Source organism: Lycorma delicatula, chromosome 2 (genome assembly GCF_047948215.1).
Source record: "Lycorma delicatula isolate Av1 chromosome 2, ASM4794821v1, whole genome shotgun sequence".
NCBI lineage: Eukaryota > Metazoa > Arthropoda > Insecta > Hemiptera > Fulgoridae > Lycorma > Lycorma delicatula.
Window position 1 is genome coordinate 26,652,932 of NC_134456.1, and position 16,413 is coordinate 26,669,344.

The 16,413-nt window shown below is 29.8% G+C and overlaps 1 protein-coding gene across 1 annotated transcript in view; it reads right to left on the reverse strand.

The window, feature by feature from the left end:
* LOC142320585 (facilitated trehalose transporter Tret1-like) overlaps positions 1-16,413 on the reverse strand; it is a 116,068-nt gene that overhangs the window by 21,351 nt on the left and 78,304 nt on the right. Inside the window, exon 2 of the mRNA XM_075358546.1 lies at positions 882-1,011. Within this exon, the coding sequence (XP_075214661.1) occupies positions 882-1,011 (130 nt within the window). The remainder of the gene's footprint in view (positions 1-881; positions 1,012-16,413) is intronic.

Consider the following 16,413-nt stretch of genomic DNA (forward strand, 5'->3'; position numbering starts at 1 on the left):
AAATAATAAAAAAATATTTTATTTTTGTCTTCAGTCATTTAACTGGTTTGATGCAACTCCCCAAGATTCCCTATCTAGTGTCAGTTGTTTCATGTCAGTGTACATCCTATATCCCTAACAATTTGTTTTACATATTCTAAAAATTGCCTGCTGCACAATTTTTCCCTTCTACCTGTTCCTCCAACATCAAAGCGACTATTCCAGGATATCTTAAGATGTGGCCTATAAGTATGTCTCTTCTTTTAACTATATTTTTCCAAATGCTTCTTTCTTCATTATTTTACCATTTGTCACTTTATCCACCCATCTGATTTTTAACATTCTCCTATAGCACTACATTTCAAAATCTTCTAATGTTTTCTTCTCAGGAACTCTGATCGTCCAAGTTTCACTTCCTTATAAAGCTACACTCGAAACGTATACTCTCAAAAATGTATTCCTAACATTTAAATTAATTTTTGATGTAAGCAAATTATATTTCTGATTGAAAGCTTGTTTCGCTTGCATTGTTTGGCATTTTATCTCACTCCTGGTTCGTCCATCTTTAGTAATTCTACTTCCCAAATAACAAAATTCTTCTACCTCCATAATCTTTTTTTTTCCTATTTTTATATTCAGTGGTCCATCTACATTATTTTTACTACATTTCATTACTTTCGTTTTGTTCTTGTTTATTTTCAAGTTTAAATAAAAAAATATATATAATAAAAAATTAGAAATAATATTAAACATATTCTAATTTATTACAAAAACTAAAATAATTAAACATTTTTAAAAAAATTACTAATTCAGAATATACAATGACATCTAAATAAATTCACAGGATTAGTTGACAAGCACTTTTGTTTAACAAACACAAATTAACAAAAAAATGAATTTACCTGAGGCAATGCTCTCCTATATCTACTGATTTTTTCATGGTCAGTTTGTTCATCCTTTGTGATAATTTTTTCAGATACATTAATGTTAACATCTGTTTCTTTTATAGGTTGGTGTGTTAATCCATCATTGCTGTAAAAAAAAATTAAATTTAAAAGTTATTAAAAATAAGTCAAAAGACTAATATTAAAATTACAATCTCATAATCATCAGAATCTGTGGTAGCAAACCAAAACAAGTTGTCTACAATTGCAATGTTTAGTTAATTATCATTTATGATTCATAATAATTTATTTCTTATATGGAGTTAAGTATTATGAAGTTTAAAAGGATATAATTACAAGAAATAAACATTTTTAGTAAAAGGATTCTACTTGCTAAAATTTAGAAATTTCAATTGATGTACAGAGTGTGGATGCATTACTGGACCAGCGATTGAGTTCTTGCTACTTAGAACATACTTTTGCATATACTATTCCCCCATTGTACTATTAGCACTTCAGGTATGTAAACAGAATTATTGTGCATCAGTATGCTTATACTTTCTAAATTTTGATGCGTATGCATAAATGAAACAAGTGAATTTGTTTTAGAGTATACATTTCAGAAATGACAAACCATACCAGTTTTGTATAAAAATACTTTTTACAACTTAGTGCAAAGTATTTTTAATTACTCTTGTTACCATCATCAATAACTCAAAAATTTTCATTTTTTTTTCATCATAAAGTATTAATATTGATGTAAAATAAGCTTTAGCTTATGCGATCATAAAAACATTAAAACTTTCTGAAAAGGCACACATACTGGTTTTTGCTGAGTTATTGCAGAAAAGCTACACAGAGAACTAATAATTTTAAAATTGTAAACAATATTATTGTTGTATTTTAATAGACAGTATTATTAAAAAAGCTGACAGCACAGTTGTAGGATTTTACTGTCACGCAGCTTTTTTCTGATGCATGGCATACACATACATACACACAGAACTTAATATAAAATATCTATAATTTTATTTAAATACAATATTTTTTTGTTTATTTAATTCAATGATTCTAACTAAAGTGTGCTTTAGTGTATTTACTGTATTTCATTTGCACGGGTGTGGCGGTAGTAGTGGCCACTTTAAATAAATTTTTAAACTTTAAATATTATTCATTTATTTAATTCTATTGCTCACCTGTGATGTCACAACATAGCAGACAATTACAGCAGTAGTCTGGCTACTTAGTGTAATGTGGGGTGTGTAAGGAGAGTTGCGGCTGGGTTAAAACCCCACTTTTATGGGAAAAAATTTGTGGATCTAACGAGATGCTAATAGAAAAGACTGCAACGAAAAAGACCCATTGTATTGCTTTCTACAACATTTCAAAATTATTACTATTTTTTCGGAGTAGGGGTGCAATTTTGCAAAAACTGTTTTACACAAAAGATGTTTTTTTATATTGTTCACAAAAATATTTAAAAAAAGAAAATGCAATAAAAGTCACCCCTTGTACTGCCATATCCAACTCTTCAAAATTAAAATACATTTTTAGGGATGGAATGAAATTTAGCAAAATATATTTTTTTTTTCACAAAAGTTGGTTATTTTATTAATAATCACAAAATTATAAAAAAGAAAAATAACCTTAATTATGCAAAATCTGGGGACAATTTTGTTTTTCCTCCTGTATCCCCCACCCTCTGACCTTTTGAATTGAAAATTTAGTAGCATCAATGCCCCATATATAAAAGTAATCTGACCAAGTTTGGTCAAAATCAGTCAAATAGTTCTGGAGTATAAGGTGATTTATAGGCCAACACTGAAAACCATTTTTACGGGTGGGATGAAAATGAAGAAAAAATTTGTTTTTACAAAAGTTTAAAAATTTAAAGAGCTACTGTTGAATGAATTTTGGAAAAGTTTGTCAGAAGAATATCCAAACTTATCAACACCAGCTACTCATATTTTACTTGCTTCAGCGACAACTTATTTGTGTGAGGCTGGTTTTTCACATTATGCTTCAACAAAATGGACATATAGAAACCAAGCTGATGCTGCATCTGATATAAGGATTCAGGCTTATAACATTGTGCCCGACATTAAAAGAATTTGTAGTTCAAAAACCCAAACGCATGGAAGTCATTGAAAACTAAATATGTTAATTTAAAAAAAAAAAATTTTTGTATAATTTTTTGTAAAATTAAGGAATTGAAAAATGTTTGTTTTATAGATATGGTATAAAAATTGGATTAAATATTTATTTTGTTTATCTGATATTTCTGTGTTATCATTTATTATAACTAAAAACCCAAATTTACTCTATTGTTCCTTAAAAATTTTAGAACTTAAAGAATGTTCCTCGATGAGAAAAGTTTGGGGAAGTAGAGAAAATGATTTCTAGCAGAATAAATGTTTGTGCAGTCTTGCGAATAGTCAAAATGAATTGCAGTACTTTTTTTAATTTGAGATTTTAATAATTTTGATTATATTTTTGAGATATAATTTTACTATTTATTTTTTGGGGGGATATATTATACATGTTTTTAAAGCCTATTTTTAAAAAGTGATATTTTTCCCATTATTTCTTATAACTTCCCTGTTATTGAAAAATATAAATACTTAAAATATGACTTATTTTGCACTAAATACCATGTAAATTATTTTTATAATAATTGATTCTTTCACGTGTTTTACCGTTATGTTCTTTGATAAAGGATTATGATAACACATAAATGTAAGAGTAAAGTTAAAGGCCGATTGTCAATAGAGTACAATGTGAAAATAGAGAAATTGTAATTAACACAAAATATTCTATGACATGAAGCAATAAGAAGGTGCAAATTCATAACTATTATGTGTAAAATTTACATATTGTTATTCTATTTATTTAATTTTTGGAATAAATCAAGGGCAAAAGGCTATTATATTCATTTCTAATGAGTTTTAAAATCAGATAAAAAACTCTTTCTTCTTTTACACGTAACACACAGTGATTTGATCTACTTATATAATATATTCATTACATAATTAATGAAAACTGACTAATATATTCGTTATTACTTATCCAAATATAAAATCTTTACAAGTAATTAAGATATGCATAAAAAGAATCAAGATATAAATAACCCTATTTAAATATAATAGATGTTGAGCAATCATTCAGCAAATTATTATGATAATAGTAATTATTATTATTATCATTATTATTGCTATTACTACTAATATGAATGAAATTTAGAGAATTAGTTATTGCAGTTTTCAATGTAAACATAATTTGCAAGTCACTGATTCTAATCAATCTATAATAGAATTTCTATATCTTGAGTAAGTTAATTGGGTTTTTTAAAATCTCTTTTCCACTTCTATCATAAGTTACTCAAATGGGTTTTGGCAGGATTTTTTTCACATGAATCCCTTACATGCACAATCTTACAGGCATTTTTTTTAATATAAAAAAATTATGTTCATGATTTTTTATGTTATAAAAGAGTGAATGAAATAAAATTAACTATTTAAAGTTGCTTTTAAAAAAAATTCATTATTTAAATTTATTTATCGAAAGTGGGTAGAGCTTTTGGTGTTGCTGAAATAAACCATTAATCTCCATAAAAAATTTGATGTGGACACCACATAACTACCTTGTACGCCTATTAAATTACATATACACATTTTTTTAAAATGAAAAGTGCATAAAAAGTAATTTCATTAATAACTTCTGATATTTTTTTTTAATTGCTATTTTTGAATTATTATTTATCGTAAAAACCTTTTTACAATCAGAGGTTAATAATTATTAATAAATCAATATATTTAAATTAAAAGAGTTAAAAAAAAGGAAATGAAGTCTGATTCAAACCGATGTGCCTTTTCCTTGTAAGATCCAAATATTTCAATAATTAAAGTTTTATTTGGCTTAACTCTGGAACCAATGAAAATAAGTACCACTTATAGCATGTCGTTGAAAAGTTCTCAATAAGGACTTATTACTGCAGTTAAAAAAAAGCCCAAAATCCAAATTTTTAGATTTTGGGTTTTATTGGGCACTTATGGTCCAGTCGATTGCAATCAAAAGAGGAGATGCACAACTAGATGTTACAACAGTCCTAAATTAAAATTTCAACATCCTACGGCTAATCGTTTTTGAGTAATGCGAGATACATATGTACGTACGTACGTACAGAGACGTCAATCAGACGTAATTGATTTTAGTCAAATGGATTAAAGTATGGCCAGAATGGATATTTCCGTTGAAATCTGTAATTTTTCGCGATAACAATACTTCCTTTACTTCTTCCATGGAAGTACAAAGGATGATGCGCGGGTTTGTTTGTTGTGTGTTGACATTTTTATTTTAGCTATTATTGGCGCAGAGAGGAGCAATGGTATTACGTCGGCGGCAGTACGCAGCGTACGAACGATTCATTTGTTCGAACGGTTAATACTTCTTGATACCAACGATTTATCTAAAATTATATTTTTGTTTTAGGGATAAAAAAACCAATGGTGTTAGAGCTGTGTTAAAATATCACAACTCAAGAAACAGTTAAAACTGTCCAGGATTTTGAAGCTTTTTGTTGTAAAATCTTTTTTTGTTGTTAGTACGCTAAATTATTGGATTTAAAATTCAGCACAGTTACAGTTAATTGGTAACTGCTACTTTATTATGGAATAGAATTGAAATAAATACTTTGTAAATTGAAAAAATCATTGGTTGCTGGTTCAACACACTAATCAAATTCTTGTCTATAGGTTGATAAATTGTCAGTGTGCAATAAACTTTACGACATAAGCGTTTTATTAAAGAAAATATATTTGAACAGTGTTATTGTTGTTTGTGAGAAACTCTACAATCATACCGGAATAGAAAAGTTGTTGAATAAAATATTTGTTATTTAAAATCAACTGCGGAAGGAGGTTAAAAAATGATACAATTATTAGAGAGTAGTTTACCTTGAATTCATTCTGGAACTATTTAATACCCAGAGACTAAATTTCTATTCTAATATAGAGTATAACACTGTATAATGATACACACACATTTTATAATCACTATAGGTTATGTATAGTATTCAAGATTGTTTCAGACCCATAACATAGTCTGGTTACGTAAGTTACTCACCAGCATAATAGATATAATAAATATTTTCACCACAATTATTTAAATTTTACAATACAGTAGTCCACATGTTAACCGACTTAGTCAGGACCGACGGGTAGTCGGTTAAGCGAAAAAGTCGGTTAAACCGAAGAATTTTTTTTATGAATAAGAGATACTGTTGGTGGTATTTTTTGCACAGTACTAACCAAAGCTTTTGTATTAGTACAGCACAAAAACTTCTGTAGGATGTACAATACTATACTTACATTTATTTTATTTGTTTCATTGTAGTACAATAACATCCATTTATTGTATGCACTTACTGTAGCGTTTTGTTTCAAAAACTGCTTTTTATTACACGTTAATTTTCAATTCTGTACTATACACTATTACATACGCACTGTTACTGTACTGTAACATAATAAATTTAAACTATTCAATCGATTACTTTTATTTTAATCTGTTATTTTTGTTTGTTTGGCAACACTTTGCTTTGACGCGTAGTCTCTCCATTTTTCCATTTGTAGAACGTCGTAATGCGTGCCGTTAAGTTGTTGTTCGACGTAACGCATAACCGTGTCAAAAACGTTTTTTGCTTCTGTATGCTGTATTTTTATACAGCATACAGCATTTTTATACAGCATTTTCTGCTTAAAAGTCCGTAAATTTCTGCTTGTGGCGAAAATGGCCGTTCTTTTAGATATCTGACTTGAGTGAAATAAACATCCCTACTTCACGATTATAGTCGCGCAAGCGTACAGTGGTTTTATTTAGTTCCCAGCATTTCATCCTGCGGCGCTGTAGTACGTTTCAATATTGAACACTTAATTGTATTTTATTCCATAAGTCCCCTATCCCGTTATTTAGAGGTCAGTGATAAAAATGGAATAACAAAGTTGTGCTGCTATCTGTTGTTGAAATCACAAAGGTTGTTTGGACAAGTTTTGCAGTTGAAAGAGTACAACCTATTATATCATACTAGTGTAACTTGAAAATTTGTGGGTCAGGCCGCTGTAGTCGCACAACGCCTCAAATAATGGAGAAAATATATTACAAGTTGAAATTTAAATTTAAAAACCATTTCAATGATTCTTACTTTCTAATTCATTTCTATATTTTGAAATTAATTCTTTCTTAAACTATTTAGTGTTTAAATACTGATATACATGGCTGTTATTATATAATATACATGGTTAATTACTATTTTTTCAATAGCTAAGTAATATTAGAATTAATATTAGATAAAATATTAATCGTAGAATTATTAAATTATTTTGTGCACTTAAATTTTTAGTTAGAATAAACTTGAAAGACTGAATTATTTTCATTAAGCTAAGTGTTGAAAATAAAACTCATTGAACATAATTAGTGAGTAATTCTGATTCTGTTTCAGTTCTCACCTACTGAGACAAAATAATTACGTTTTTGTTCTACAAAGTAGGGGTTAGACATATTCTACATCAGAGTCATTAAAAAAATATAAAAAGACTTTAAATATTCTGAAAGTGAAGATTGTGATACTGGTATCTACAACTGTAGTACTAAGTAATAAATTATTTAAGCATCCTGTTTTATCACTTAGCTTTTTACAAGCATAAAAATATGTCTACATAAATAGGTATTTTTATAATCGAAGATATTACTGATTAATTACAGCTAGCATTCCTACAACAAACCTTACAAGAAATCAGCTGGAGTAGATCTATTTTTAATTTAACGAAACTTATAGAGAGTGTATCACAAAGTTCCACCGGGACCTTCATAACGAATTATACTCGTGAAAATAATGGAAATGCTCATATAAACATATGTCCTAAAATGAGTCGTTTGCGAGTAATGGCTTGTGAAAGATTTCGCTCGGATTTCAGCTACCCCGGTAAAATGAGGTCGTATCAAAATTTTTAGGACGTTAATTAAGAAACAGAATTAGTTATTTCTTATGGGTTTTGACCTGAAAAATCGAATAAAATTGGTCCGAGAACCGTATCTACAGTAATTATTGAGAAATCTGAGGTGAAAATCAATAAATTGGGATAAAAACCCTTGTTTTTTTCATGTTTGACGTACAATAACTTTGTTAAATGGGGTTATAAACACATAGAAATTTTCAAAAAAACTTGTAGAGGATTTGATTCTGAACAAAATGGTGCAAAAATGTTGAATAAAACAAAGTAAAGGTAGAGAAATTAGAATTTTATTTAGAAAAGTACATTACTGGTACATTCGTCAGAAAAGTACTTATTCAATGTAAACAAAAACCAAATTCTTTTTTGGTGATGTGAACATTTATAAAAACAAACTTTACTATTAAAGAATTAAAAAAAAAAAAACTAGAAAATATAAAAAAATAAAAAAATAAATAAAATAAAAATTAAAAAAAAAAAATTACTATGTTAATAACTTTTTTATTGACAGAAATACAATAAATTATTTGAAAAATTATTATTTCAAAGTTGGCAATAACATTACAACAGCTGATCAACAATGCGCTATACAGTATTAGTGTTTAAATCATTCTGTAAGGTACATTAAGTATATGGGGTATTGTGAACTGAGCAGTCGACAACGAAGTTTTTCTGTGAATTTTAGTTTGAACGTGACTGGTTTGCCATTGACGTACGGTAAAGGTACATAACGGCATCACAACAGAGGACTATACTGATATGGTATTCAATTTTGGGTGTGCGTATTAGTAATACTACAGCTGCTGCAGTAGAATATGAAATACGTTTTCCGAATTGCAGAATTCCAGATTCCTAAACAATTAGCGCGACTTTTCGCAATCTTCGGGAAACAGGTTCACTACAGGTATTCGTACCAGCTAGGTATGATCTGTCCAACACGACGCTGTTATTGATGAAATGATTATCGATGCAGTTCATCACAGTCCAGGTACACGACGAGTTTTTAAGTGAATCGGAGTTTCGCATTCAATGGTTTAGGACACTTAAACAAAACAAGATTTATCCTTATCATAAAACGCCGGTTCAACATTTACGATCAGGAGACGACCCGCTTCGATTATAGTTCTGCCTCTGGTGGAATACAAATCGACATCTCTACAAGTATGTTTTGTTTACCGATGAGACAAATTTCATTCGAGATGGCGTCAACAACTTACGCAATGAGCACACATGGGTAGAAGTAAATTCTCATGAAGCGGTGGAAGGCAATTTTCAACAATGATTTAGCATCAATGTATGGTGCGGTTTTTTTAGCACTCATATTACTTAGCGCTTAAATGCTGAGGTCTGCTTGCCCTTTCTTCAAGAAGAATTGCCGCAGATGCTTGAAAATGTTTCTCTAGCGCCGAAACGCAAAATATATTTCCAGCACGATGGCGCACCTCCCCACTTTTCTTGGGCCATTTCCACTCACTTAAATCACCATTTCTCTCAGAAATACATTGGTCGTGGAGATCGACATTCCTAGCCATCAATATCGACTGATCTAACACTAGATTTTCGCGTCTGAGGATGGATGAAAAATACATAAGGACAGTCCTGAAGGACTAAAAACAGTAACAAAAGCAGTACAGAAGCGTGTCAAGAAATGTGTGAAAATGGCTCATTTTTTAACATTTATTATAAACTGATACGTAAAATGCATTTTGGTCTAATGTACTGTTTCTATATAAAATTCGAATTTTTCTTAATTTTCTTTATTTTATTCAACTTATACCATTTTGTTCAGAATTAAATTGTCTACATATTTTGTTTAAATGTTTTACGTGTTTGCTTCTCAATTGACAAAGTTATGTACATCATACATAAAAAAACATCCCAATTTATTGGTTTTCACGTAGGCGTTTTCAATAACTACTGCAGATACGATTCTGGGACCTATTTATTCGATTTTTCAGGTCAACAACCGTAAGAAATCACTACTTCTGCTCCTTAATTAACGTTCTAAAAATTTCAGTACGACGTCATTTACTGGGTAGCTGAAATCTGAGCGAAATCTTTCATTAGCTGCAACTAGCAAACGAAGCAATTTAGGACATACGAGCTCTTCAGGAAATACGGTTTTCCCACTCTTCATAGCAGTGTTGGAACTCAAAAACCGGAATATCCTTTAGATGTTCGGTTATATTTCTTTTTATGTTTTCTACTGTTTGAGGTGTTTTTTTAAAGTCGGGAACAGGAAAAAGTCGCAGGGATTCAAGTCAGGTGAATAAGGTGGTTGAAGAACTACAGGAATATTTTTCTTTGCCAAAAACTCATTAATTGAGAGTGCAGTGTGACAAGGCGCATTTCATGAATGCAACATCCAGTTTGTCTTTGATGGCTGGTCTCACGCGGGCAACTCTTTTCTGCAGTCTTTCAAGAATTTCTCGGTAAACGTATTGATTTACAGTCTGTCCTGAAGGAAAAAAACTCCTTATGGACAATGCCATTACCATCGAAGAAACAAATTAGCATGGTTTTGAATATTGATTTACTCATTTTTGCTTTTTCGGAACGTGGTGAGTTTGAAGTGTACCACTCTTTGCTCTGGCGTTTTATTTCTGGGTCGTACTCAAATATCCAAGATTCATCACCAGTAATAACATTTTTTTTAGAGAATCAGGATCAGTTTCAATTCACCCTACAAGATCGCGGCACACTTCCACGCTGTTGTTTTTTTGTTCCACAGCGAAGTTTTTGGGACCAATTTTGCACAAACGTTTTCAAATCCAATTTGTTTGTCAAAATTTGATGGAAGGTGGTACGGTTCAAATTCAATTGTTCTGCAATCATTCTGACGGTTGTACCGTATCAAGCCTCTGATTCGCTCAACATTGTCGTCACGTTTTGACGTTAACGGTCTTCCAAAGCGTGGATCGTCCGCATCTGATTCCCGATCATCTGAAAGTGCTTTAAACCACCGAACAACTTGGGCTCGAACCATCATCTCCATACGCCCTTTTCAATTTTGAAAAAGTTTCAGTAGCATTCTCACCAAGTTTAACACGAAACTTGATTGCACAACGTTGCTCATAATTGGTTTCACTCATTTTTGTAACGCACAACAAAAACTTGTTTCACGAAAAGTTAGTTTACGTCTCACGTGGCAACAATAGAATAAAAATATTAATACCTGATATAAATAAGCTACTGATATAACCATATTTTTATAGTAATTTTACAGTGTTGCTACTTTGGCTGCCAAAAAACTCTAGTCTCATTGCAGACCTCGTATATTTATATTAACGTTTTCATAATTTTCACGAGTAGAATAGAAAATGAAAATCCCGGGAGAACTTCGTGATACACTCTGTATATAAAATTATGCATTAGTAATAATAAAAAGAGTGGTTGTATGTGCAAAATAAAGCAGTTTATAGTTAGTTAATACATATAAGAAAGTAAATTAACAAATGCTTATAAACTGTTTATCAGATAAACACATGAACAAACACAGAAATAGGTAATGTATTCCAGTTGTTAAACCATAATTATTACTAGTCTATCTATTTAAAATTATTTCCAACGAATATGAAATTAATTAAAAAACCAGAAAAGGCTTAAAATCCTTTACATGCAATTTTTTACTTAAAATCTGACATTAGAAGGCCATTTTGATTGTTAAATAACTATCAAAGATGGTAGGTGTATATTAAATCGCTAAGTAAACTACAGCGGTCCGAGAGTTTTTAGGTTACGTGCAATCTGATGCTATTATTCAAGGTAATTCACCGCTACATAATAACATTATATTGATGTACGGTAATGCTTATTTTTATGTCAAGTTAATTTTATAACACATTACTGAATACATAAATAAACAAACTCTTTATCATGTTTTTGTATTTATTACTATATTTAACCGGATGAAAGAAGTGTTAGGTTCTGTATTTCTTAGGTTAGGTTCATTTCGATTTTTTAATCTGTTGTCTTGTAGCGATTTGAATATAAACCGATTCAATTAAAGGTTATCCTTAATTAGGTTATGCAGAAATAATCTAAAGGCTAAGGTATTTAATGTTTTTGTATTTCTAATTTGAAAAATAAAGGAATATCTTTTGAAAGAACAAAAGCTTTATTCTACAAAACAAGTTGTAATTATTTTTTTGTAATCGTTCAGTTCAAGTAACAACCTGAAAATAATATTCGTACAAATGAATTTATAATGTAGATATAATTTGGCTTATTGCAAAGATTTTTATGATTTTGAATTTGGATTTCAATTATTTTAGCCATCAAAAATAATTCTCAGTTTGGGTTGATAGAATTGAGTACACCTTTTAAAAAGATAATCTGTGGGTTGATCTTAAAACATTATTTAACATTTAGCACGTTACTCTGGGTATAAATTTCGATCTCCTCATTGATGTCGGGCTGCTTCTCTTATTTAGACCCAAAGCAAAGGTATTTAAAAACATATTAAAGAAAAAATGGAACAATGTTATCATTTTATAGAATTCTTCTCATTTTAATCAGAATTCAAGTAATGGAGATCGTAATTCAGAATAATAATGAAATAAAATATCGCAAATAACAATTAAATTATAATCTAACTTAATAGCTTAGCCTATTCTGATTAGAGGAAATTTTATTTTGTATTTCATGGAGGGTATAATATTTATTATGTGAATTATATCGCATGTACTAGGTAATTAAATAAAATTATTTATATAATTATAATTTCCATTTACCAACATTTATTAATAGTAACTATGTTCGGGCGCTTTCAGAGATTATTATTCCATCCTTAGGATAATGATGTAATATATATTGTAAATATTTACTTCACATATTAGTAAGTGTAATAAAATAAATTCTAAAATAAATATAACAATTGATCGTCAAAAAGATAAAATAAAGTCAACCTTATCCGTTATATCATTAATGAGATAACAATTGTGACCTTCTTACTGACATGACGGATAACGTTGATTTTATTTTACCTCTTTGACGATCAATTTTTATATTTATTTTATTACAATTATTGGTATGTGACGAAAATATTTACAATTTATTTTACATCATTGTTCCTGAGGATGAAGTAACAATCACCGAAAGCGGCCGAACATAGTTACTATTAATAAATGTTGGTAAGTGGAAATTATAATTATATAAATAATTTATATATTATTACCAACTGGGCATGTTTATCAAAACTAATTAAATAGAAAACGGTCTTGCGGAGTTTGATCGTTGAACTGAATTAAATTGTAAAACCGGATCTAAATCAAGTGAAAAACCTGAGAGAATATGTTTTTAAAAGTATTTTAACGGCTATATTGTTTTATATCTGGCTGTAAGTTTATGTTTAATATCCCAATTATGTAAATTTTTAGTCTACAACCTTGTAAAAACAGTTGAGTATTTCCGTCTGGCAAGGCTTTATTCGTTTAAGTATGGACCCTACCTATTACTATAAAGTACGACACTTTTCTGTTAGTAACGAATAGTCTTTAATACAGCATAATGATTTTTCTTAAAAATAATATAATAATAGATTGTAAAGTAACAAATTTTAAACAATAAGATGCAGTGGATTATTAGAAAAAAATAAATTTAATAATTAATCAATAAATTACGGCTACAAGTTGTACTGTTCAGTTATATAATAACGTTCAGCAACAAACTGTTATTATGTGATGATATTATGTTGTAGACTAATGACCTCAGTAACTCAGTGGGAAGAACAGCTTTGATGCATTACTCCCGGACATGATTCTCGGTTTAAGCTTGGAATTTATATTATGTTTATTTTCATCATTTATCATTAGGCTAAATAACGGTAAATGTTTGCACAGGTGTTATAGAACTTAAAAAATTTTCTCCCTCAAATATAATTAGATAAAACAATACAAATAATCTTTTTTTTTTATTATAATTATTATTATGATATACAAATTTAAACGTAAAATAGCTATCAAATGTTATTTTTTAATATTATTTTATTATTGAAACGGATATTAGTATTTTGACTAAAATTCAACATCGCGTATTATAAAACTGGATCGTATATACGAAGCCAACCTATTTATTAATTATAGTGATTAAGAAAAAAATTTTATATGACTATAATGTTGTAGTATTAGATAATACCATAGAATTATCCAAAATAATGCAGTTTGTCGGAAAACAAATTTAAGTATATTAATGTAAAAGTAGCGTTGAACAGAAAGTATGTATTAACTGTTGCTCGGTAGTTTATTTTAAATATTATACCTTAATTATTTATTTAAACATTTTTTAAAGTTTTTTAAATTTTTTTTTTAAATTTTAACCAGTTGTAGGAACTAATTGACCTGATTTAAAATTTTATTACAAGTATCCTGTTTCTAAATACATTGTAAATCTATAATAATTACAAAATTGTGTATTATTTTGAAGTATTTTTATAAAAAAGTAATATATTAATGATTTATTCTATTTTTAAAATGTGTACGTTACAATCTGTTCAACTACTGAACTATAAGCAACCCCCCTCTAGTTTGAATACTACATCGTGGATACCGGTGTTCTTTGGTGGTTGGGTTTCAATTAAACACACATCTCAGTAATGGTCGACTTGAGACTGTACAAGACTGCACTTCAATTACACTCGTACATATCATCTTCATTCATCCTCTGAAGTAATTAATACCTGACGGTGATTCCCGAAGCCTAAACAGGAATAAAGCAACCCCCCCCCCCCTACCACGGCCCAATAAGATGAGGGTGATATGTATGACATGTAAATGAGGTGTAGTCTTATGCAGACTCGGGCCGAAATTCCTGAGACATGTGATTAATTGAACCCCAATCACCAAAGTACTCCGTTATTTAATGTCTAGTATTCAAATCAGTATAAAAGCAACTATATTTTGTGTGTATTGCTTTATTTACATTCTGTTTCCTGAACAATGAAACTATAAATAAATTGCAGAGTTAATAATATCGTGAAAGAGAGGCATCCATGATACCTCCCAAGACAATACAGTAAAGGTTTAAATAAAGTACGAATAGAAATATAAATAAGCGTAACAAAGTACAAGCAATTCGAAAATTAACTGTTAAGAACAAAAAAAAAGTTAAATAGTAACATAACATAGGTATTGAGAACGATAAAATTAAATGGTTAACAAAACAGAACAAACAATGAGTATAAAAAAATTGTCATAAGTCATACATGAGAAAAAAGAAACATAACAAATTAACACCGGTCACATATAAGAAACAAAGTCAAAACCATGAAACTTAAACAATTCATAAACAAAAAAACAAAAGAATTCATATTATTAATTAAAATAATTTAAAAATAGTATGAGAAAAAATTTCAGAAACAACAGGATGCTATTCAACGCACAACAGCCTCTAGATCCAATACTTGCAGCCTCTTTATTCGCCTCATATCTTCGTTGTTATCCAAAAGATTAAGAATTTTCGTGCGCGTTAAGCTGAAGTACATACTTTGAACTTAGCCGGTGGATTTCTTTCCGAATAGATAGTATTCCAAAGTAATCGGGGGATCTCCTTGTTCTTCGAAAACCAGAGCGCCACCGAAATGTTCCTCAGCATTTTGTTCTGAAATCTTAGCATGATGTCGATATTGCTATTGCTCGCCTTACTCCAAAGTTGTATCTCGCTAAGCCTATATTGACTTTAAAAACGCCTTGTACAACAATAGTTTGTTAAGACGGAACTTCTTCCTAATAACCATTTCAATCGTCTAAGCTTGATATTTAATTGTTTCCTTTTTTCTGTCACGTGATTTTTCCGGGTTAGGCGACGGTCCAAATGAAGTCCTTAGTAGGATTTGAACCTCAGAATCTTCGACTTTGAAAATCACATGTTAAACAGCTTATTTCCAATGACGAGTTAACTACTATATAAATGTACACTGCTAACTTTCTAATAAATTGTTTAACACGTAGTTTTTAAAAAAAATAAAATTAATATTTACATAAAAATACTAATATTTGGAAAATAATGTTAAAATAATATTTGATTCAAAACTAAAATTGATCAGAATATAAAAAAGCTGACAACACAGTTGTAGGACTTTCCCCTCATGCGGTTTACACACGCACACACACACAACTTAATTTAGCGCTGTCACCACAAGCGCTTCTTATGTTGACAAGGGATACTATGACGAGTACACACACTTACCCACTAGTTTAGAGCATTTTTTTAGGGTAGGGGTACGATTTTGCGAAAGTTTTTTGCAAATATTATTATTTTTTAATTGTTACAAATATACCTAAGAAAAATAAGAGCTTAATAAGGCAAAATCTCGAGATACTGAGGGTGCCCTTGCTGTACAGCCTTACCCCTCTTGATCTTTTAAGTTGAAAATTTAATGGCATCAATGCCCTATATATAGAACTAATCTGACCAAGTTTGGTCAAAATCGGTCCAGTAGTTTTGGAGAAGAAAGGTGATTTATAGTGCGACACCGAACACACACACGTACATACGAACATCCGGAAAATTTCCATCCCGTTTTTGGATTTTTTGGGTTCCTTAGGTGT